We start from the raw sequence: 23,403 nt of genomic DNA on the forward strand, positions 1-23,403 counted from the left end.
TATTATTTTGAAAAGTATTTATGAAATCATCTAACAAATGTTCTCGTTTCATGGCTGGTGTACGAGAGCTCCAGGAAAGGCACATGAGTCGGTCACAGCCTGTATTTGAATGGGAACTTCTGTGGCTCCGACCAATGGGCGGCTGCGCTCACCGCCCTCTGCCCGCTGTGGAAACTGCAAGCAGCCTGGTCCAGTCGTCAAAGAGCTAGCCTTTCCTTCCTCTCATGCTTCAGTCCACGCCAGAGAAGGGATGGTCTGACACGTGGCCTCCCTTCTTGGCACGTGCTGCTTCACTCCTCGCCTCACTGCCCAAATGCCAACCACTCATTAAGACTCCGCTGAAATGCCACCTCCCCTCTTTCAGGCTTTCTTCGCCTGAGATGTGTGCCCAGTGATGACCTTACAGAATCCCTCCTTTCACTGTCGTAGTCGGTGTGACGTTCCACCTTGTGCACAGCTGTTTCTCAGCCTCTCACCTCTCGTGCTGGTTCCGAGCAGCCAGACTGACCTGTTGTCTCCCTAGTGGACTCGGGCTCTCCCAGTCCAGTGCTCTGTACGAATAGGCACAAGTGTGTGTGGAGAGTAAATGGATGAAGGGACGAAGAAACTCCGTCGTTTCCCTGTAGCACGCAGTGTGACAGAGGAGAAGCAGCACACGGGGTTTATGGGGAGGGAATCAGTGACGGCGCCGACTCGACCAACTCCTGACTGACTCTGAATAAGCAGCTGAATCTCTACAGGTGAGACGCCACGTTCTCACCTGCAGAATAGGAATAACGACGCAATTTATCTCACCCATCTCAATATTCCAGCGATCGACGGAGGTAACGTGAAAACAGTCTGAAAACTGTTAAGCATTATGTAGTTTTTATGTAAAAATTCTTTTAGATTTAGAGCTACATCTCTACAATTATTTTTTAAGAATAATGTATTTTTAAAGAAATACGTTAATTATATAGAAACTTTAAAAGAACTATTCTTTTAAAAAGCTTTCTATGAGTATTAGTCGTATCTTTTTTCCAATTTCAATCAGTAAATACAAAGAGTTAAAATTAAACCCTATATGTTTTCATCTTAGTGTGTTTTATCCGCCCAGTTTTTTCATGATATTTTAGATGTGAGATGTCAGGAAGGTCAGTTGGGGTAGATTTTGTCGTCTCCGCACTTGGAGATCCTGTGCTGTTGTCGTGCTTGGCAGACTCTGACAGAACCCTGCCAAGCCTGTGACAAGTGAAAACAGATGCGTATTTAAACAGTGACATTAGGAGACAACAGGAAATGAGAAGAACTGAAAGTAGGGTAACGGACGGCCAGTGAGCACATCCGTCCAATTCCTTTAATCGGTCATTTTTCAACATCTCACTGAATGCTGTGAAGGCATGTTCTTCGCCCTGGAAGGCCCGCTCGCCCAGGCTGCCACTCAGCGGGCACGCGGTAAACAGCCTGAGTTCAGACAAGGCGCCTGGCTTCGTGGGGACCGAGGTTTCATGTGCTGTACTCACCACCTCCGTGACCCACACATGACTCTACTGCCCACAGCACCGTAAGCCACGCTCCACACCAGGGCCCAAGTGAAATCTGTACACACAGTCCCCGCTGAAACCCTCGGAAGCCCCTGTCCCCTGCAGACCGAAGCCCCATCCCCGAGCACCCCACCTGGGGCCTGCACCGCCGGCCTCGGGTGTCCTGCAGCAGCCTGCCAGCTTCCCACTCACACCTTCTCTGGACGGTCACTGCCAGGGTCCTCGTACCTTCCCACAGGGTGGTGCCCCTATCCCCATTTCCTTCTAAGCAGGATTCTCTGTTCTAGAATGTTCTTCGTGGTCCTCTGGGAAAACGCCTGTATGTCCTTCCAGGTACTCTACCCCCCATCTGCAGTCCAGTCTGTCTCAGACCATTTAGAAACTGTGCACACAGGGTTCACACACATTTTCTCAGCCTAATGAGTTGTGACAGCCAACAGAGCACTCACTGTAGAACAGTGAATGGGACTCTGCTTTCCACCGACCAAACACAATCAGTAGTAACGTGTCTCAGTCATAGCACCAACACCAGTCGGCCGACCACCTGGGGGGACAGCCAGAGAGTCACCAGTAAGTCACTGTCCTCTGCTGAAGACACACACTGCTGTGCTTTTCTCAACACTCGCTTGTTCTCAGGCGTGGCAGAACATAAGGGTGCCTACGTGACAAAGGGGCCGGGGCACTGCCCCGAGGCAGGGTCCCGATGATTTGGCCACGTGCAGTGTCCAAGGAGGTGCTAGCAGCAGGAGGGCAGAGAAACGGGCAGTACTTTGGAGCTGCTCACCTGCCCCGGCCGCCAGTGCCCTCTCACCAGCTCAGGACCCTACTGCATGATTCCAGAGAGAAAAGGGCGGGAACAAAGAGTCGGCTCTTTCAAACGGCCGCTACCACAGGCCCAGAGCTCCTCAGCCACGTCTGCGGCCTCCCCGCCGGCCAGGAGACATGAAGCGCACGCGTCTGCCAGACGCACGCGTGCCCAGGCCTCCCGGCAACTCTGTCCTCTCCCCTTCATTGTGAACTTTTCTGTCTTTACGAATCATTCCCAGCAGTATGTAAATGAATGCACGTTCCTTCCACCTCAACCCAAACAAAACCAAAGCAAAACACGTACCCAGCCCAATTTCTCTGCTCTCCTACCTGGTGAAAATACAGGAGTTATCTGTACTTGTTAACTCCATTCCAGTTCTTAATTTATGCTACATTAAGCTACACTATAGTTATCAATCTATGCTATAATTAGTATCATCTTATACTGTACTATTAATTGTATTGATATACACCATAATAATATATACTACAATATTAATGTATGCTATACATCATCTATAATTTAAAATTTATAATTTATTAGAAATTTATAAAAAAGATTGTGCAATAATCTTGAACCTGAAGAACTCAAGACTTTACAGGTTGTGTTATCAGACTTTAAATATTACCTTTGGGATCGAAGCTCAGGAGATAAAAGACAGAGAGCAAGGCTGCTGCACAGGTGAGGCTGTGACAAATGTGTGTGACCTGAGTGGACTCATCTAATTAAAGCTTAATTCAGGTCAGATCATTTTTAACACACTTGAAACTATAAGCTCAAATACAGGAAATCAGTGTTTTACTTTGATCCTACTTTGGCTGTTTTCATAATGTTGGAAAATGTAGTTGGGCCACACATTTTTCTAGCTAAAGGATTTAGCGGAAGATAAACTCTTGGGAGTAGAGATGGAACATTTGTTTGGCACTTTACAAGCTTAAGAGATATACTTTCCTAAGTATCAGTCTGCAACCTGTGTGTCTCTCTGGATACGAGCACATCTGCCTCTTTCCACGTATGCGTTCTCTAAGCCTCATAACGCGGGATGACACTTGCCCGCACTTTACATGTGAGGACATAAACTCACAGAAGTAACGTGTGGCATCCAGGAGCCCACAGCAGGTGACGAGGGCGGACTCCCCAGCCGATGCGATGGCTGTGCCATTGCATCACGCAGCGGCTGACAAGAGGCGTTTGGCATAGCTGCTCAGCTTATCCTTAGAGTAGAAATAAGTGAATATCTGCTAAAGGGAAGCAACAGCAGGCTGCATAAAACCAGTAATTCCAAAGGCCAGACACTCATGTCACACTGGCTGACCCACAGCTGGGGAGCATACGTTCCTGTCCTGCGCTTGTTTCATATGTAAATTAAGGCTGAGGTTGATCGTTTACCTTGCAGTTGTTGAATATTTAAATTATTATTCACCTGGAGAGTTTGTTAAAACATTAGTTCCTCTGGAACCCTCCCCAGAACTTCTGTTCCAGAAGGTGCAGGGTGGGCTGAGGTGCGGTGGAGGCTACAGTTGGGAGCCTCACAAGTGACATTGCAGTGCAGCTCCTATGTTTGGTGCTCATGGCTGCTTTTCACTGTCTTTACCTGTCTTTCCTCACCATTTATTTAACATCCCTGCACAGAAACAGTTCTGTCAACACACACACGTCATATTAATCACAAAGGTAACTGATCTCCATCACAATGACAGTGCCACTGCTGCACATTGGGGACTTAATGCCCAAATGGACGGAGCTTGAAACAAAGAGGAGACGCTGGGAGACGTTCAGCAAAGTTTGTCTGGGTCACTTCTAGGTCACAGGGACGCTGACCGAACACAGGTTGCAGATACCTGACTCTGAACTGTACTACGTGGTCTCAATGGGTTTCATCCCAGTTTTCAGAAATCAAGAATCACATGGCTGATAATACGCAACCATATGACACATTCTGAGGACACAGTGAATCCCACGTTGATAGTACCTGTCAGAGGGTCTTTTAAACTCATGCTGAATAAACCAAAGTAAAACGTAGCAACTGTCCATAACATTTTTACTCAAATTCTACACGTGATTATCATACCTACCTGAATACAAATGACAGCAAACTGAGGTTCTGCTCATAAATGCTGAAATTCAGAAAAGGTAGGACCAGGAAACAATGAAGTTTTGCTCCGCCCCTGCCCGGCCTCGTCAGAGCTCCAACTGTCTCCTCGAGACTGGGGACGCTCGCAGGCTCACAGGTCCCTGACCTGTAGGTAGACAGCTCACGGAACTGTTGCTGGACTCATGTTTGGCCAGAACGGTGCAGTGTCAGGGGACGGACTCACTAGGTCAGAATGGTCTGTGCACCTGCAACATCCCGCAGAAGGTTCCCGGTGGGGAGTGGCAAGCCTGCTGGGCCGTGCGCTGCAGCTGGAGGACACTGACTGAGGAGGCGCAGAGTGTCCCCACACTGTGCTGCCGGCTTAGCAGCGTTACGCTCTGTGAGCCATGCAGACACACCTGCAGCTACCGCAGGCCGATGACATCATATTTGCCTGAAAAGAAATGTTCTTTTCAGACAGTTCTTGCTATGCTTAGAATTTTTATACTGCTTTTACGTATTGTTTTAAGAATGAAAACATCATTTGCGTCCATTCTGGGGCTTTCATTCTGGAAAGGTACCTGAAAGGGCCTGTGGTGGAGAAATGGAGGGAGTAGAGCCTGTGTGATGGGTTTGGCCTTGAAACAAAGCAAAGGCAAGAGAGAGAGACTGTGGTAATTTGAAAAACAGCAGCTTCATAGAGCGTGATTTCAAGATAGAAAGACCTGTGCTTGGAGCTGTGGGTGAAGGCAGAGCTGACAACACAGGGGAATTAGTGGGATGTGAATGAGGAAACCTGGGGAGGTAGATTCGCAGCGACTGCCCTCTGCTCGATCTGCTGGAACCGTACCCGTCCTGAGGTGCAGACCCACACCTCGTCCTCCGCCAGCCCTCTGTGCCACAGACGTCTGCACGCAGCACCACAGACAGAATGTCCAGATTAACATCCACAGAGAACGGTCCCCAGTCTGTGACACCCGGGCCTGATACGTGTCAAAGCTAATGGGTTGAAGACCTTCTTTAACATCAAGTGCAGCTCTCCAGTTCGGGAACATATACAGACAGAAAACAATCGCTGCACTTCTTACTTTCTCTGCACAAAGGAAAACCTCAGGCACACGCTGCCTTCAGTCCCTACACTGGTAACAGTGGTCATGCTATGCTTGTGCTTGTCTTGTTTCATCCAACATCAGTTTCGCATCGAGGACTCTCTCCCTAAGTGGACTCATTCCACAGCGCAGTGCTCTGTGCACGGGAACGTTCAACCAGGTGGCTGCTTTCCATGTCCCTCTTAGCAGGCTGCCTGCTCAGGCCCGGCTCCGTGCATTCTGGAAGGAGAGGCAGAGGAAATGCAGGCCCGAGCATGGGCAACAGCTGGACGGCACCTCGTTAGACTGCAGGCGGACGGGTCGCACTGACAACTTTCTGCGTGCGTGCTAGTCTACTGTTGCTCTAGAAAAGGTTCCCCCACCTCGTGCACACTCACAGGGATTCGCTGCACTTGTCCCTGTCTCACTATGAAGCTGTTTTCCTGGCGCACCTTCCCAATGAACAGAGGTCTTCTCTGAGTCCTAAGAGACGGTGTCACAGGAGGTCTGCGGGCTTCACCGATTATTCATTTGTACGTGTTCAGGCTGCCAGGACATCTGTAGTTTAAAGACGTACTTAAGCCTCGCAGATGAAATTACAGCTCTGTCGTTTTTCTCACACATGGATTTTGGTGAGAATTGGGCAGAGGGGAGGTAAGTGTGCTATGTCTGCCGTAACTACCCTGGGACTTTCTCAGACTAGATGTGTGTGGTGCCACAGACCCAGCACAGGTCCGGGAAGTCCAGTGTGTTCCTGCTGGGGGGCTCTTTTCCAGTCCCTGCTCTGCCCCCACATCTCCTGTGCTGAAGTGCCTTGAGCTCCCTTTCCTCAGATTTCTTCAATAATTAATGTCAACCATCTGGCACACACTCACATATGCTAAAGAAAATTCAAGAAATTGAGAGGGGTGATGAAAAAGAAGATGGCCCTGTGCGGAGGGGAGCACAGGGGACCAGAATGTCACAGGACCAGTCCGTGCACACAGTGGAGCAAAGGGAAGCGCTGGAACAAGCTGGACTCATCTCGGAGGCCCAGCATCCGGCCCTGGGGTCTCAGTGTGGGGCCCTCGTGGACATTTCAGAAACAGGGCAAATGTACACGGCGGGTGGCTGCCTGCATCTGCCTGGCTGCTCTGGCATCAATCCCAAGCGATTGGCAAGGCCTGTACATCAAAGATGCCCGTGAAACAGCAGGAATCTTTGTCCTTGGGACGGTGAGTGTGGTGAGCCTTAGAGGAGACGGATGGAGGCCTCTGAAGTAAAGTTTATGTTTCACTTCAGATGAAATGAAGGAAGACATTTTAGGGTTTTTTGAAACAGAGCTTCCTAGGTATTTCACTTGAGGCAGAATTTGAAATAAACATTTCAATTATTTTCTTTTACAAGTATTTGAATTCTGTATCTTCATAAAGGATGCATACATAAGCAAATAATATGAACTACGGGGGGAAGTTTCCATAAACCTCAAATTCTGTCCTATTTCATACTCCTTGCAAATTATATTTTTTAAGATCAGAAAATGCCACTGTGGAAACATTGTATATTAATATCAAGGAAAAGTCCGTATTCATTGCGAGGAAGATTTTCTATATGCTGGGAAGGAGGGCACCCGCGTGACTAGGTATGTGACGGGTACAGGCGGACAGCTAATGAGACGCCGGCCTCTTGGAAACCAGGCGAGTCCCTGCTGACAGCCTGAAACGGATTTGGTGGTGATGTGTTACTGTAGGTACAGCTCTGCTGAGAGAGCCATCAAAACCCAGAACAGCAAGGCTATGAAGGACCAAACTCATCGACCCAGTCCCGTGGCTTGTTCTGGAATGCTTCCGATATACGTAGAAATACTCCTCTTGAATCTCACATCTCTTGAAGCAGTTTTGTTCAAACGTCCGTCAGGCAGCGACATCCCTGACCTTGTCATTCTGCCACCTTCTGAATCTTTTTTCCAAAACACTCTGTCTTCATTTCCATCTAAGTTATAAACATTCAGCATTTTTTAAATACTTTTTTGATGCCACCGCTGATCATATCTTTGGTTTTACAGATACTAAAACTAACAGTATGTCTTTACTCCTTTAAATATTTCCCTCCTTAGTTAATTAGTATGCGTTCTCGCTATGTCAATCTGGTGCCATGTTTCTGTAGCAAATATTTGGGCCCAAAAGTGCAAGTATTTGAAATTCAAATCATTACTAAGAATTTCCATTGCACTGTTTGTATTAAATCCGTAGAACTAAGAAAAAGGCGGTGCATTTGCCTCAAGACTTTTAAAAAAATAGAAAGTATTAGTAGAAAGTATTTTGTTTACATCCTCCCTAAAAAGCAGAATGAACTCTGAACTGTGAAGGGCTGATGAAATACCTTGGCAAACAGAGCCCGTTAATGAGCCGGGAGACCAGGCAGGGCTCTGCAGCCCAGGGTCACAGCAGTGCCCTCTTCCCAGCGTCCCAGTGACTATATCGGGGCACCAGGGCTTTCGGCATAGAGACCTCTCTGTCTACACCCAAGGTCTGCACTTACAGCTCTTCCACCCGTTTCCTTTTCATGAAACAGGGATGCTATTACTTTGCAGAGGTTGATCCAAGCTGAGAGACAGTATTAGTTCACTGCTAGATACATAGTAGCCACTCGATAAACTGCAGCTGTTATGGCCGAGTCGCTGCTATTTGGATCTTAGCTTTGAATGCAGGCCTCAGCATGACACCTGCACGTCGGGTACCAAGGCAGTTTCCCACGGCTGTCAAACTTCCCGGGCTTGACAGCCCATTTCTCAACCCTCTGTTGCCCTCTAGCGGCCGCCGTCAGCACTGCCTCATGCCGCTCACCCTAGGGAAGCACCGGGGTTACCTGGGCTCAGAGGTGGCCAGGGCAGTGAGCGGAACTGAGAACCCACAGGTGATATTTGGAACATGAACACGTGTGTGAAAAACTGAAAGGCAGCCACTGAAGATGACCAAAAAGCAAAGCTGTCAGAATATTGAAGACGTGTATTTTCTCAACGTCAAAGAGAGAAGAGTCTGGATTATAGAAGCAAGACCAGTTAATTGATAACGGTGCCCTGATAAAAAATTCTACTGGGCAAGGCAATCGATTGCTATTGAGTGAGTTAGTGAAGGAATCAGTGATCGTTATAACCTCCCTGAGCTTTATGCCCCAAACACCCATTTGATTTTGGGGGGCACGTCAACATCAGGGAAAGTTACGGGCATACTGTATCTCAGTTTCAACAAGGCTTACACAACAGGCAATTGTCTGAAATAAAAAAATTAGACCGATTGGCAAGTAAAAAGTTGAATGAGCCACTCAGTGTGAACTGAGTGATGACTCAGTTCCCCCGAGGGCAGGTCTCCAGGGACACGTCACCAAGGCTTTGCTCTGAGTCCCTGCTGTCCCTGCAAAACCTCACCACGTGAGTCAGGTGAAGACATGCATTTACCAACATTAATAGGAGGAGTCATAACATACTCGATGATGAAAGTAAGTATCGTGCAGGCACCAAATGGCAGGAGAAAGAGAGAAAACATTGAGAAATGGAAAGTCGCCTGGGAGACTCAGAAATCAAACTGTTCCTGCATGAGATGCAGGAGACCTGCTGAAGAGAGAGCACATGGGAAAGCCGCTTGCAGGCTCGCGACAGCGTGACGGCCACCAGATACCCGGATGGAGTCCTGATCTGGTGCAGACGGCCGGCCAGGCCAGGCCCCTGGGACTGAGTGCGGTGCAGGCCACATCCGGGTCGTGTTCCATCCAAGGCCAGGATTCAAGAGGGACAGTGACCAGCTGGAGTGCGTGCCAAGGAGGAGGCCCGGCCACCTCAGAGTCTGTGCATCAGCCAGAAGAGCTCAGCCGACTCAGAAACACGGCGACACTCTTCACACATCGAAGAACTGTAACGCACGATTCAGTCTCCCTATGAAGCTCAGACAAGCAGAGCCCGGTCAGCCAAAATGCACCTACAGTTAGCACATTCCTCAGAAATGAAGCGTGCTGCCTGGTGAGACACGCAGCCACCACACACGCGTTCCAAAAGCAGCTGCAGGACTGAGCGGGGCTCCCTGCGCTGCGTGCCTAATGCCCGTCCTGTCAACCTCAACTTGTATAACTCTGGTTCTTTTCCCTCTTTTACAACATAGAAACCTTCACTTATTTTCTTTCACTCCTCCCAAAGCTGCATCAAGTTGTACAGCAGAATCGCAGGCTCTCATGGCTGGCCAGGCCCACGTGACACTGCTGCAGCTGTCCACAGATTTCTTTACGCCTGGAAGCAGTCAGAGCAGACGCCAGAGAAAACCACCATTCCTGTGCCCAGCACTCGTCCACCTCAAAGGCGAGGCCTCTTGATGCACAGGCCTTTGCAACAGTGACTCCAGAAAGAAGGAAAACATGATGCATCTCACGCCTGCAAGCCCAAGTACAGTATTCTGATACTCGTATTACAGAACCCAATCGAATTTTTTACCTCCCAAATTTTCAGTCCTTTTGAAACAAAATCAATATATTTATGCCCCTTCCACCCCCACCCCCCAATCTGTCAGGATTGATGTCACAGCCTTGCCTAATGTCACTCAGCAGAAAGAATCAGTGTCTCACGCCTGTTTCCTCATGACCAAACCTAACCGACTGCCGGCCGGTGCTCATCTGGCTGGTGCTTCCTCCGTCTGCCAGGCAGGGAATAGCTTCCCCTCCCCCAGCTGCCAGTAAAGCCGCCATGGGCAGATTTGGGGAGCATGAACAGGGTGGCTGGCCCCGCAACCTCCTTCCTTCTCTGTGATGGATTTCCTGAGGGTAGTGGGAGGCTCTGGGCAGATGAAATCGCTTCAGAGGGAGGGACATGGAGACACTGCCCTTCAGAAGCAGGTTCCCCATTTCCCACAGCCCAGCAGGGCTAGGCCTGTGCGAGCAGCTTCCAGCGCACTTTGTTAGAACTTCTGTTCATGTCATGAGAAACCATGGTGTTTGCATAGGAGGTGCTTCTGTGGACCCTCGAGTCTCGGCATTGACAGTATCTGACTCCATTTCCAGAAAAAAAACTTGGGAAAACCTCCAGGAAACACTACCCCATGCATCTTTATTTCCTCCAGAGACCTTTGGCTGTGGGGTGCAGAGGCTGTGAGCCGCAGGGACCCACTCTGCAGGGCGGCGGGCTGTGCATGGAGCAGAGGACGGCGGGACAGGTTCCAGCCCTCGTGCCCCATTTCCTGTTCTTACTGAGGCTGGCATGTCCTCCAGGGGTAACAGTGAGGAGTAAATAGGGAGCTGGAGGTAAAGCGCTCGGCATGGGGCAGGGGGCACGGCGAACCCCCAGACTGGGCTGTTCCTCCATCCTGTCTGCTCTGACCTTGAACCTGAGCGGCCACCGTGAGTCCCGGGCCTTGGACAGGTCACAGTGCAGGGCGTGTGCTCCCTGAAAGTCCTCACACATGGCGCGTCCTCAGCTGTCGCTCAGGTGCCTTTCCCCTTGATGAAAGCCAAGCATGAGCGAAAGACAGGGTCTCTGGCAGTCACTGCATCTTTCCCTCTAGCCAGAAAAAGGTACCACAGATGAGGCCAGCCACGCGTTTGGTTCATAAAGCCAGACCTGAAGAAACTCCTTGAGCATCTGTTGCAATGAAGAGAGAAAATTCCGAGTAAACCAACCACTGTCCCCAAAACCTGGAGGAGGCTGTGACACGCGACACCCAGCTCACCACGTGACTTGCAGCCACGTTCCCAGCGATGAGGAAACTGTGACCTGTGCAGAGGCTGTGATGTCAGAACTGCTGAGACACTGGACGCGCAGGGAACTGGAGTGACGGTGATGAGCAGCAAACACCGTCGGAGGCAGGAAGTTTAAGCACCCGGGAAGCTATCCTTGTGCCTTTTTAGTGAGAGGGACATCTTCTCTGGCTCTTGGGGACAATTACAGAAGTAGCAGCTCACTGCACCTCCTTTCCTCTTGCCTGACGCAGGGTCCTGGGCAGAAGTGCCACCAGGAAGGAGGCTCCTTGATGGGGCTGAAGGACTGTTTTCATTCACTTGCCATTCAGATTTCTGCTTTCATTTTAAGTTAATTAGTTGACTTGGTAAAATTAGTCGCATATTAGGAATTAGTCCGAGTAGAATAAGCTGAATTTTTTGAGACTCACTCTCCTAAATTTTATTTATATGTAAATGTGTACAACGGAAAATGAAAGCTTCCTCTTCTCCCGTTGTTGTTCTCTCCCTGGAAATAATCCCAGTTTACAGTTTGGTGAGACCTTCCCTTCCCCTCTCTCCTTCTCTTTCTCTTGTGAACATACACACCCTCATTCATTCAGCAAATATTTATGGATGTTCTCTTCTGAGCCAGGTATCATCCCGGGTGACACAGACACAGCAGGGACACGGTTTCTATTATAAAATGTACACACGATAGGCACTCTGCGGAGGCCACGTGTTCGCCCGCTCACCCATCGTAAGCGCCTGCCCACTCACACATCTGGGAGGAGTCTGTGTTCACTGTCTTTGCGTTTCCACTGTCCATTCATGTCTCAGCTCTAAAACCTCGGCTTCTCCCCACGGCTCCACTGAAATCCGCTTGATTGGGTCCCACATGCTCACTGCTACGTCAGTCCCACCTCCCTGATGTCTCTGCAGCACGTGACACAGGGCTCCCCGACCCCTCCGTGTCCCAACGTGCCCAGTCCCACCTGCCCGGGATCTCTGTGGGACGTGACGCAGCAGCTCCCTGACCCCTCCATGTCCCAACGTGCTCAGTCCCACCTGCCCGGGATCTCTGTGGGACGTGACGCAGCAGCTCCCTGACCCCTCCACGTCTCTCGCCCGCACAGTGGCAGCTTCAGCTCAAGCTGCTCCTCGCTTTCCTTCTCGGTGATGGTGTTTCCTGGGCTCGGTCTTTGCCCTCCGTGTCGTCCCGCCCTTAGGTGGTATCTTGTGCCTCCATGACCTCACCTGCCACCTTCACCTAGCAAGTCACGTCTCATCCTGCACATCTGCAGACGGGCCTCGTACAGGTGCCTCCAGCTGCACGCTTCTTCCTGGGTCCCGTAACCCTCTCACAGGGCCACCAGCCCGGACGCTCTGGACCCATGTCAGCGTTCCCCTGTCCCACGCCCACACACACGGCCCATGCCCCTGTCAACCGTCCCTATTTCTAATCCCTTCCGTCTCCTCCCACCCTCACTGGCGCCCATCTCGGGCTGCCTCTCATCGTCCCTCTCGGATGAGGGCAAACCCCTGCCTGTGCCTCATTCCACCCCAGTCCACACCTCACACTACACCAGCTACTTTTCTAATGCGAAATGCGTCCTGTTACCCTCTTTTCAGAAGTATTTCCATGGCGTCCTATGGGCTTCATACCAAGAACACAAACCTATTGCAGCCCGGACCCTAGTGCCTCCGGGTCATCTGTCACCTACTTGTCCCTGGTCTCATCTGCCGTGAAGACGCGTCTGCATTTGCTTCCGTTCTGAGCTGTCGACCCACAGAGCCCGCAGCTCACTGGCCCTCCTGCGCGGCTCAGGGTAATACTCTGCCTTCCCTCCAGCTGTCACCCGCCTGGCTCCTCCCCCGCCTGGCCCCTCCCCGCCTGGCTCCTCCCCCGCCTGGCCCCTCCCCGCCTGGCTCCTCCCTCGCCTGGCTCCTCCCCCGCCTGGCCCCTCCCCCGCCTGGCCCCTCCCCCGCCTGGCTCCTCCCCCGCCTGGCCCCTCCCCCGCCTGGCTCCTCCCCCACCTGGCTCCTCCCCCGCCTGGCTCCTCCCCGCCTGGCTCCTCCCCCGCCTGGCTCCTCCCCGCCTGGCTCCTCCCCCGCCTGGCCCCTCCCCCGCCTGGCTCCTCCCCCGCCTGGCCCCTCCCCCGCCTGGCTCCTCCCCGCCTGGCTCCTCCCCCGCCTGGCCCCTCCCCCGCCTGGCTCCTCCCCCGCCTGGCCCCTCCCCCGCCTGGCTCCTCCCTCGCCTGGCTCCTCCCCCCCTGGCTCCTCCTCCCTCAAGCGTGGCCTCCTGTTCACGTTCCCGTGACTGCATGCTGCTGTCAGTGTCTGCCTTTCCCACCTTCACCCACACACTCCTAGGGCTGCATTGGACCCCCCCACCCCCGGTCCCCCCCCTCAGGGAGCCCTGGGGGTCTGTGCTTCAGCATTTCCTGCCATCATAACTGGCGACTGTCTGTCTCTCGCTGCGGAGTTCCCCGACAGCAGCGACCACCTCACTCATGGTGCAGCCCCAAAGCCAGCAGAGTCTGGCTCCCGGCAGCTGAACACGCGTTAAATGAGTAACAGCCTAAATGCTAGTTCCTCATCTCATCACGCAGACTTGTTACACAGCCCTCCTCCACTTCCAGCTCCATCGCAAGCCAGAATTAACTGAAATGTGAAATTAAGGCCTATAAGTAGAATTAGTCTTTGAGACAAGATTCCTTTGGAAGGAAGTGATAAAGGAACACCTTTCAGCACAGGTAAAATTAAGTCATATTGTTCTGACTTACAACTATCTAGGTGACGTGTGACTCTTAAACGACAGAATCTTGCACCTGTTTCCTTCTCTTCAAAACATCTGTTCCTACTGCAGTCCGTCCGATTCTGTGCAGTGGACGCACTTGGACTTCACGTCTGCATGGAACCATAAAGGCTCGTGTTTTGTCCTGTACGTACTGCATACTTGCAGGGGTGCGTTAAGTATGTAATCGGATTCAAACAATAAAACTGTGTTGGACAGTCTGCAACAAAGGGAATTCAACAACTGCTGCTACTACCAGCACCCAGTGACATGAATTAGTCTTTAATAAGATCGCACGACTCTTCACAGATTCTAATGCCAAGCCGGAAGGGGCCACTTAGGGTTTTTCTTTTAAGCTGGCAGGAAAGTGAGAATGATGGCTATTGAGTTTAACAGATTTGGCAACTCTCGGCTTACTATTGCTCACGTGGGGTTTTCTTCACATGGTAGCCAGATGGTGACCAAAAAAGTCCACCAAATTTAACAATTATTTTTTCAGCTAACGTGATTACAGCATTCAGAACATATTAGGTGAGAAACCTATGTTTCAAGCTAACTTGAAATTATTCAAAGAAAGAAGTTAAATATTATTGATGCATTTGGGAACTTGTTTATCAAATACCCGTACATAATATTATAGACCCGGTTTTGCAAAGCTGCTCTCAGGGTGGAAACGGGAAGCTGTAGTCTGGGGCCCAAGGCTCGTTGGATTTAGAAGGATGCTCAGAGGTCAGCCAGTTCTTTTCCAGTTCAGGTATGTCTCTGCCAGGATCCCAGGAAGATGAACATCCAGACTGTTTGTTTGCTTGTCTTTCTTTGTTAGAATTTTCTGTTTGGGCATTGAGTTGAAACCTGCCTCTTTGTGATGCCATCCATGAGTCCGAATTGTGTACTTTGCACTAAAGCAGAGATCAGCTGGTCCTCCCACCACTCACCATGTCACGAAAGCCACAAGTCTAAGTAATTCTTGATTGTTGTCTTTTTCCTCCCCCTGTATCTTCCCTCACTGATTCAGTCCTGTCAGTTCTAAATCCAAAGTACGCATTGGATCTACCCACTTAACTCCATTTCCATGGCCACGAGGTGGTAGCCCAGGCCACTGTCACGCTGACCCAGGCTGCAGGTTCCGCTCTGCGACCTGCCTTCTGCACCAGCACTCTCCAGGCTGAGGGCGTGTCCCTGGCTGCAGGTGAGGCCTCAGACACAGAGAAGGACCCAAGTTCTGTCCTTATTAACCTCACCCTGTAACATCGGTGTGTGTGTGACAAGGTCCATAAATCAGCAGAGTACTTACTGCACGTGTGTACTTTATTAATAATAACGGCACATATCCTGAGGGCATGTGCTTAGACACAAGCTATATTCCAGATGGGCACAGAGGAGGGTTATTCCATCTCAGAACTTGCACGCTGCCTTTGTATAACATAAGGTCTCATTTTCCTCTTTGGCTCTTTCTCAAGTTCGTAGTCTGACATATCCAACTTCCCAGGTTCATTCACAGACTTAAACAACTAGCATGTAAATGATTGTTAACTTGTAATGCCTTCCATTTATCCCAATTAGACTTTCTTACACATTTAAAACATTTTGAAACAATCCCATAAGAAAAGTTCAGGTGCAACGCAAATAACATTTTCCTGAACCAACTGGAAGTTCATTGCAAAGCTCACGCCACTCATTTTCAATTCTCTAGTGTGTGTTTCCTACAAACACATTCGCCTACACCAGCCAGTGAACAGCTACCAGAACCAGGAAACGAGCAGTTGCTCCTGTTGCACCTCAGACTCCGTGCAGGCTTTGCCAGCTCTCCACGCGTGCCCGTCCTTGTAGCCGGCACAGCTCAGAGCCACGTCTGTGCTTGTCATATCTCTTTGGTCCCTTTCAACCTGGAAGAGCGCCCATTCCCCCTTTGACTTACATGACCTTGCCACTTTTGAAGATTTCAGGCCATTGTTTTGTAGACTGTCCCTCACGTGGGTTTGCCTGATGTCTCCTGGGGAACCGATTCAGGGTGTGGAACCACAGAAACAACACTGTGTTTATGGCATCTGGTGGCACATGACGCCGATCTGTCCTCATTACTGATGAGCTGACTGGTCACTTGGTGTCTCCCAGGCGCATCACTGCGTACTCTGTCCCCACAGAATCAGTGAGTGTTTGGGGTGGCACTCTGAGACTGCAGCACCCCTCCCACGTCAAACTTCTGCTATTTGCTTACTTACCTGTATTAGTACCGACGCGGGTTTCCTGTTTTGCTCCGTGCGCGTAATCTGTTACTGTCACTGTTTACTCTGATGCTCACGCTGTCCCACACGTGGCCAGTGAGTCTCCCTCTGTCTGGGCTCATGCATCTTTCTGACATGTTCCCTTCCTTCTATCTTCGAGCCCTTCCTTCACTTTCTATATTTCACCGTCTTCATTTCAGCAAAGGACCTTTATTTCAGGACCTTTATTTAGATTACTTTGAATCTAAAGGAACTATGCCGCTTATAATAGTAGCTGTTCCTCCGAGATAACAAGCATTTCGTCTATGTCTTTATTTAAGTCATGGATAATAAGAAGCAATGAGCTGAGGCCCAAACAGGACCCGTGGTGCTGCCACAGACACTGCCCAGTCGCCCATCAGTGTCAGCTGACACACTGCTCCGGGAGCGTTTGGAACACTTCTGACTGGCCTTCAAGCTCGTCGCTGCTGACAAGTCAGTCACTATCCAGCCAAAGACTCTGCCCACCGAGCTCGTCCCGGATCCTCGCCGTCTGCTGCCTGGAAGAAAACAATCTGGGAGCACTGAGTCCTGGTCTCCAGACCGATGGCACATCTCTGTCCCCACCCAATATGGATCAGAGAACGCTGGCCTCCTGGGCACCCCTTTGCTAGAGGATCTTCACATGCAGCCCACATAGTGATGTCACTGCTTAGGGGGGAGGGAGGGAGGAGTCAGGGAGGGAAGGAGGAGAGAGGGAGGGAGGGGGAGGGAAGGATGGGGGGGAGGGAGGGAGGAGGGGAGACAAAACAACACAACTGAGTCCCTGGCACAGGGGATATGCTCAGCAACAGTGATGAATCGAGAAAGGAATCAACACTGAAGGTGAACGCAGGTAAGTTGACCTGAACTTTCTACAGGCCTAGCTGTCCAAGGAGCTGTCAGTGCAGCACATAAAAGTCTGCAAACCCCCAAATCTGGGCCCCAGCACAGACCTCACGACTTAACAGCTGTAACGCTGGGGAACCACAGTCATTCTGAGTTTCCGTCTGTTGTTGTTGTTGTTGTTGTTGTTACACAGAACTAATAAATGGAAGCTGCCTGCCCCTCAGAACCAGAGGGGATCGTGTAAATGGAAACTTCCTGTATGTTAACGGGCAGTAAAGTGTAATATCACTGTTCTGGTCACAGATACACAGTGCTATCACACAGCTGACTTTCCATCTTTCCATAAGAACAGAATCATGGGCAGATTTTTCAAATGACCATCATTTTCCTAAGCTATTTGCCTTCTATGAATCCTTTTTAAAAAATTAAATGAAGCTAACTTGGCAGGACTTTTCTTTTCAGCCTGATTTGTTTTTGGAAATGCCCGCAAATCATCTACTTAGAAAAACTGTTGTTTTCCAGGATGAGCACAAGCCTCACCATGTGGTTTCACACATTCTCCCTCTTTGGTTAGAAAAGCCGGCATCGCTCCCCTCTCAGGACTGAGGGGTCTTCCCGCTGCTCCTGGATTTCTCAGCAAGAATGGATTTTAACTCTTAAAGACACGAGAACATGTCAGGCTCAGCCTGTTGTTCAGGAATCATTTTCCCAGCCGGTGAGGCAGATGGGGACTTGGGACGTCTACACCTCTGTTCTCTTGTCTATGAAACGAACACAAGGAACCCTACTTCTCACGGTTGTTATGAGGATGAGATCAATAACACATGTGAAAGAAGACATGTAATAAAACCCTTTAAACAAATACATCAGCAACATGGTTCAGAATTCCGGGGTAGTAACAGTAAAAGTTGTCATTTACTGATCGTATGCTCCTTACCAGACTCTGTGATCTGTTCAGAGCTACAGCCACCCAATATGCATTGTTGACTCTACAGATGAGGAGACTGAGGGTCAGAGGGGTTAAGTACTGCACAAAATCACACAGCTAATAAGCACTGGAACAAATTCAAACCCACGTCTGTCCAACCCCAAAACTATACCCTTAACCCAGGCCCCAAATTCTGCCCCAAACTCCATCCCATTTGGCTCAAGAGGCTTGAACTCATTTAAGCAGGGGCTGCCCTAAAAATCTCTCTTCTGTTATGGGTCGCTGCTAACCTTTCCGACATGGAAACCATCCTACTTTCTGGAGAAGACAGAAAAACAGACATGATTAATAGTTCTGAACTCTCTGTTTCTCGGCTGACCCTTTACCATCTTCTGAAAGCAACAGACCTCTCCTTTTCTATTCTTTGTTGTGTGAATGTTTTCTGTATTTCACACTTCCACCAACGCTCCATTCCTTTAGTACGAGGGGAAAACTGCCCAGTGTAACCAGAAAGACGTGTTGGCCAGTCAATGATTGAATAGACACTGGCCAAATACATATTCTGCATTCGGTTATTTAGCTAACCACCTATGTCCATGGATCTGTCCCCAAACTCTTACCCACAAAGATTTCTCCATCTTCAATTTCCACCCAATGTCCATGTTGATTGACAGGTGTCGCCCATCTGTCACATACTTGACATCTGTCATGTCAAAACCAGTGGTTCTGCAAGGCAATGTTTTGGATTCTGAACTGCATCAGGAATTATCAGTAACAACTATAACAACACCATCTGAATGTGGGGCAAAGTCTACGAAACGCTGGTTTCTTTGGGAGTTTCTGACACTGTAAATGCCCACAGCTGTGGTAGCTGGGACGCTGCCGGCTGACTGAGTGGCAGAGCCCACAGGCCACCTGAAAGCTGCTCTGCATCGGTGACCAGACATGTCTCCCAGACCCCACGGACCCATCGGAACCACTGCAGCTGACACTGGGAAAGAACTCACAGTTGCATTATGCCACCATCTGAACATTTGCCAGTAAATCGAACTCTTTACCCAAACCATCCATAACATGGTGGCCTTTCAGATTCAATCAATTTTGAAAAGAAAATTTGTTTCTGATCTCAATATTACTCTGTATAATTTGATTCCAAAAGTACTTTCTCATTTACATTAACACTCTCTGTAACCACCATTTTCTCAGAATTTCTATATTTTCTACTTAAAAAGTCTTTTCAAACTTACATAATAACTAGAATCAATAGCATTTAATGTCATGAACTAATAGGCGCCTCTTCACCCAGAGTGAAAACCCAGCTCTTATGTGATGACAACTGGTCCTTGGGAGAAAGCCCGCGGCAAAACACCTGGGGGCGAGGGCAACGCAAGAAACTCACGTCTCTCCCTTTGAGAGGACAGAGAGCCCCCCGTGTTTTCTCAGACGATTTTGTGAGTGTCATTTCTAAAAAGGAGACATTGTGGGGAACCTGAAGGGACCCATTTTCTGCCGTTTCCTAGAAAATATAACCCTTCCTTGGCACTAGCTAATCATTTCCTCTAAAATGGGTTTTCAACACTGTGCTATACACCCGACACTAACATAATAGTGAATGTCAACTGTAATTGAAAAATAATTTTTTAATTAAAAAAATAAAATGGTTTTTCAACAATAATGTACTGTGAATCGAAAACCTCTTTCTCTTTGCAGAGATCTAACAGGTTGGGGACTAAATTATAATTTTTTTGACAAACAAGAGATTTTTATATAATTTTTGCAGGTGATTTTAGTACTTCAGAATTAACCTGAAATAAATTATCTCAGGCAATGATTTGGGAGCTAATATGAGGTGCCTAGATGAATAATAAGAAGAAGAATACTCTGAAATTTTTATCCTTCCCTTTATCATGTTAGTTTTCTGCCATATAATTAAAAGATTAAAGTTTATTCAAATAAATTATGTTACAAGAAGTTTGAAAACACTTTGAGATGAGAGGTGAAATCTCAGTTTCAAAGGTGCTGACTCAGAGTTAAATACATTTCAAATGTTAAATAGGAAGCTATTTAGGGTGAGACAAGCGTCCACAGCAGAGAGGCAGAATTGGTCTTCTTTTATTTGGGGTAGTTTGTCTCCCTAGAAACACTGTTTAATTTAAGGACCATTGTTGTAGGCAGAGCACCTCTTGTCTGCACTGACCAACTCTTTCCTCTTCTGCCAAGGTATCAGATACACACCGGACTCCAACACTCCATCATAAGACCCACGCAGCCCAATTGCCTCCCTCTGGACAATGCCACCCTCCCTCAGAAGCTCAAGGAGGCTGGCTATGCCACACACATGGTCGGCAAGTGGCACTTGGGCTTCTACCGGTCAGAGTGCATGCCCACCAGGAGAGGGTTTGACACCTTTTTCGGGTCGCTCCTGGGAAGTGGTGACTACTACACGCACTACAAGTGTGACAGTCCCGGCATGTGCGGCTACGACCTGTATGAAAACGACCACGCTGCCTGGGACCACGACAGTGGCATGTACTCCACACAGATGTACACGCAGAGAGTGCAGAAAATCTTAGCCTCCCATGACCCCGGGAAGCCGCTGTTTTTATACATCGCCTACCAAGCCGTGCACTCGCCCCTGCAAGCCCCTGGCAGGTACCTGGAGCACTACAGGTCCATCACCAACATAAACAGACGCAGGTACGCAGCCATGCTCTCCTGCCTGGACGAGGCCGTCAGCAACGTGACCCTGGCTCTGAAGACGCACGGTTTCTATAACAACAGCATCATCATCTACTCTTCGGATAACGGGGGCCAGCCCACCGCAGGCGGGAGTAACTGGCCCCTCAGAGGGAGCAAGGGAACGTACTGGGAAGGGGGCATCCGGGCCGTGGGCTTCGTGCACAGCCCCCTGCTGAAAAACAGGGGCACGGTGTGTAGGGAGCTGGTGCACATCACCGACTGGTACCCCACGCTCGTCTCCCTGGCGGAAGGGCGGATTGATGAGGACGTCCAGCTGGACGGCTACGACGTGTGGGAGACCATCAGCGAAGGCCTGCGCTCACCACGAGTGGACATTCTGTACAACATCGACCCCATTTACCCCCGGGCGAGGAACGGCTCCTGGGCGGCAGGCTACGGGATCTGGAACACGGCCGTCCAGTCAGCCGTCCGGGTGCAGCACTGGAAGCTACTCACGGGCAACCCTGGCTACAGTGACTGGGTCCCGCCTCAGGCCTTCAGCAACCTGGGCCCGAGCCGGTGGCACAGCGAACGGGTCAGCTTGTCCACTGGCAAGAGCGTGTGGCTTTTCAACATCACCGCTGACCCCTACGAGAGGGTGGACCTCTCAGGCAGGTACCCTGGTGTCGTGCGGCAGCTGCTGCGCAGGCTGTCACAGTTCAACAGAACCGCAGTGCCCGTCAGGTACCCCCCCAGGGACCCCAGGAGCAACCCTCGGCTCAATGGTGGAGTCTGGGGGCCCTGGTATAAAGAGGACAGCAAGAAAAAGAAGCCACGCAAAAGCAAGGCTGGGAGGAAGCAGAAGGAAAGTAAGAGGAAGAAGAAACCACAGGATGCAGGCTCGGTCCCCAGGTGCCACTTGGGTGCTCGTCATGGCTGAGCCTGAGCCTCCCGCCTGCTGGCATGTAGGTCACGTCTCAGTCCCTCCCCAGTGTTGGAGGCAAACCAGCAAGGGCGGCCCAGCACTCACTGCACAAGCATCACACTTGTCACGTCGGGCCACCTGGCCGCAAAGTGGCACACTTGTGCTCGGTGCCAAAGGGGCTGGCATGGGCGCCGCGCTTAGAGGACGTGGACTCGTCTGCTGCTCTCCTTTATAAAGGCGCCGTGGTCGGAATGAGCTCAGCTGCTGTGCTTCTAGCGCTATAATTCTGAGCAGGGACAGTAGCAAGTGCTCGGTGGCCACGCTAACTGCACAGAAGCACTGGAAGTGCCTGGGACAAGTGGAGTCAAAGCCGATGCACCTCAAGGCTCCAGAAATATATCTGCTTAGGGAGTTTCTGTGTCTCCATCGTGTGGCGCTTGGATCTTAGACTGATTCTACTTCCCATGGTATTTCCTTTCCTGTGGAAATCAACTGTTTTTCTCACACGAGCAGCTCATACCTCATTTTACCACACGTGAGGGGACGGCAAGTGACAACGTCTGAGCACACCGCCAAAACATAAATGTAACTGTTTTCTAAACACTTTAATAGAGGACGTTTCAGCATAAACTACGTAACTTATTTTTATAGAAAGAAATTATTTTGTTTTCATAAAAAATTATGCAAATGACTTTTATTTTCGACATACTATTAGAAGAATCTTATCTCATATCTTCAAGATTACCAAGCATTGTAATACTACAAATTACTATAATACTGTGTGACTACACAGAATATGAAAAGAAAATTATGCAGAAAAAATGATAACCATCACGTTCAACCATTATTTTGAACATAGTAAGATGTATATACTCCTTACAAAAGCTACTTGGAAAGTCAATGTTTGTACAGAGTTGACACACAACTTTATTGTTTCTATCACAAACATTTTATTTATGCATCTTAATTATTAAAATGATTTATTTTATGGCACTAGCAAATTCGGCATGGCTTTTCGGATCTAACTTCTAGATAATATATTATCCATCTTAACAAACAAAATTCTTTACAAATAGGCAACTGAAGGTATAATTTGCTAACAACCGTCGTAAATAATACGGATTTTGCAAACAAGAGATGTTTCCATTTGCTTATTACATGGAGAAAAATGTTCTCTGTTAATAAATAACACTCATGCTGACCCTGCTGTTACACAGTGGACACGGTGGGGAGACAGACAAACATGAAGCCATGGGTCCCACGAGGGGTGGTTCCAACTCAAGCTGTGGGGCACTCACCTGCAAACACCGTGCGGGCTGAGGGGCTCCTGCGGGCCCTGGAGCTTCCCCTCAGGGCCCCTCCTAACACAGAGGCCTCTGGGCCTCCAGCTGTGGGAGATCAGAGGGCAGGGCTGGGATGCGTGAAGCTGCAACTGTGATAACAGCAAGTGTGGGGTCTGGAAGCCAACGATTAAATACTTCCAATCAGAACTCAAAGGACTGCCCTTCACAGTCTATGGAAATCAATAAAAGCGTCTACAGTCTATTACTGAAATTATTAACTAAACCAGACAAAATGATTAAAAATTTTAAATATTTTACTTCTGACTATGTGTTTCCATTTCATTAAGGAGGATGAAACACTATTTCCTGGGTTTGTGTTTTGTCAACTGTAGGTTTAAATGGGTCATAAAAGCCCAAGGTACATTGTCAGTGGTTTCTTTCCCTTTCTTAGTGGCACATAAAACAATGATGTGACTTATAACAGATGGTCTTTTATAATTCAAAATATAGAGTTATCATCCCATTAAAAGTTC

At 49.3% G+C, this 23,403-nt stretch overlaps 1 protein-coding gene across 1 annotated transcript in view; it reads left to right on the top strand.

Moving 5' to 3' along the window:
* ARSJ (arylsulfatase family member J) overlaps positions 1 to 23,187 on the top strand; it is a 31,054-nt gene extending 7,867 nt beyond the window's left edge. The window contains exon 2 of the mRNA XM_019757032.3: positions 20,204 to 23,187. Coding sequence (XP_019612591.3) covers positions 20,204 to 21,602 — 1,399 coding nt within the window. The 3' untranslated portion in view covers positions 21,603 to 23,187. The remainder of the gene's footprint in view (positions 1 to 20,203) is intronic.
* The last annotated feature ends 216 nt before the right edge of the window (positions 23,188 to 23,403 follow it).

This window comes from Rhinolophus sinicus, chromosome 15 (assembly GCF_057876585.1).
Source record: "Rhinolophus sinicus isolate RSI-liver-muscle chromosome 15, RSI-T2T, whole genome shotgun sequence".
NCBI lineage: Eukaryota > Metazoa > Chordata > Mammalia > Chiroptera > Rhinolophidae > Rhinolophus > Rhinolophus sinicus.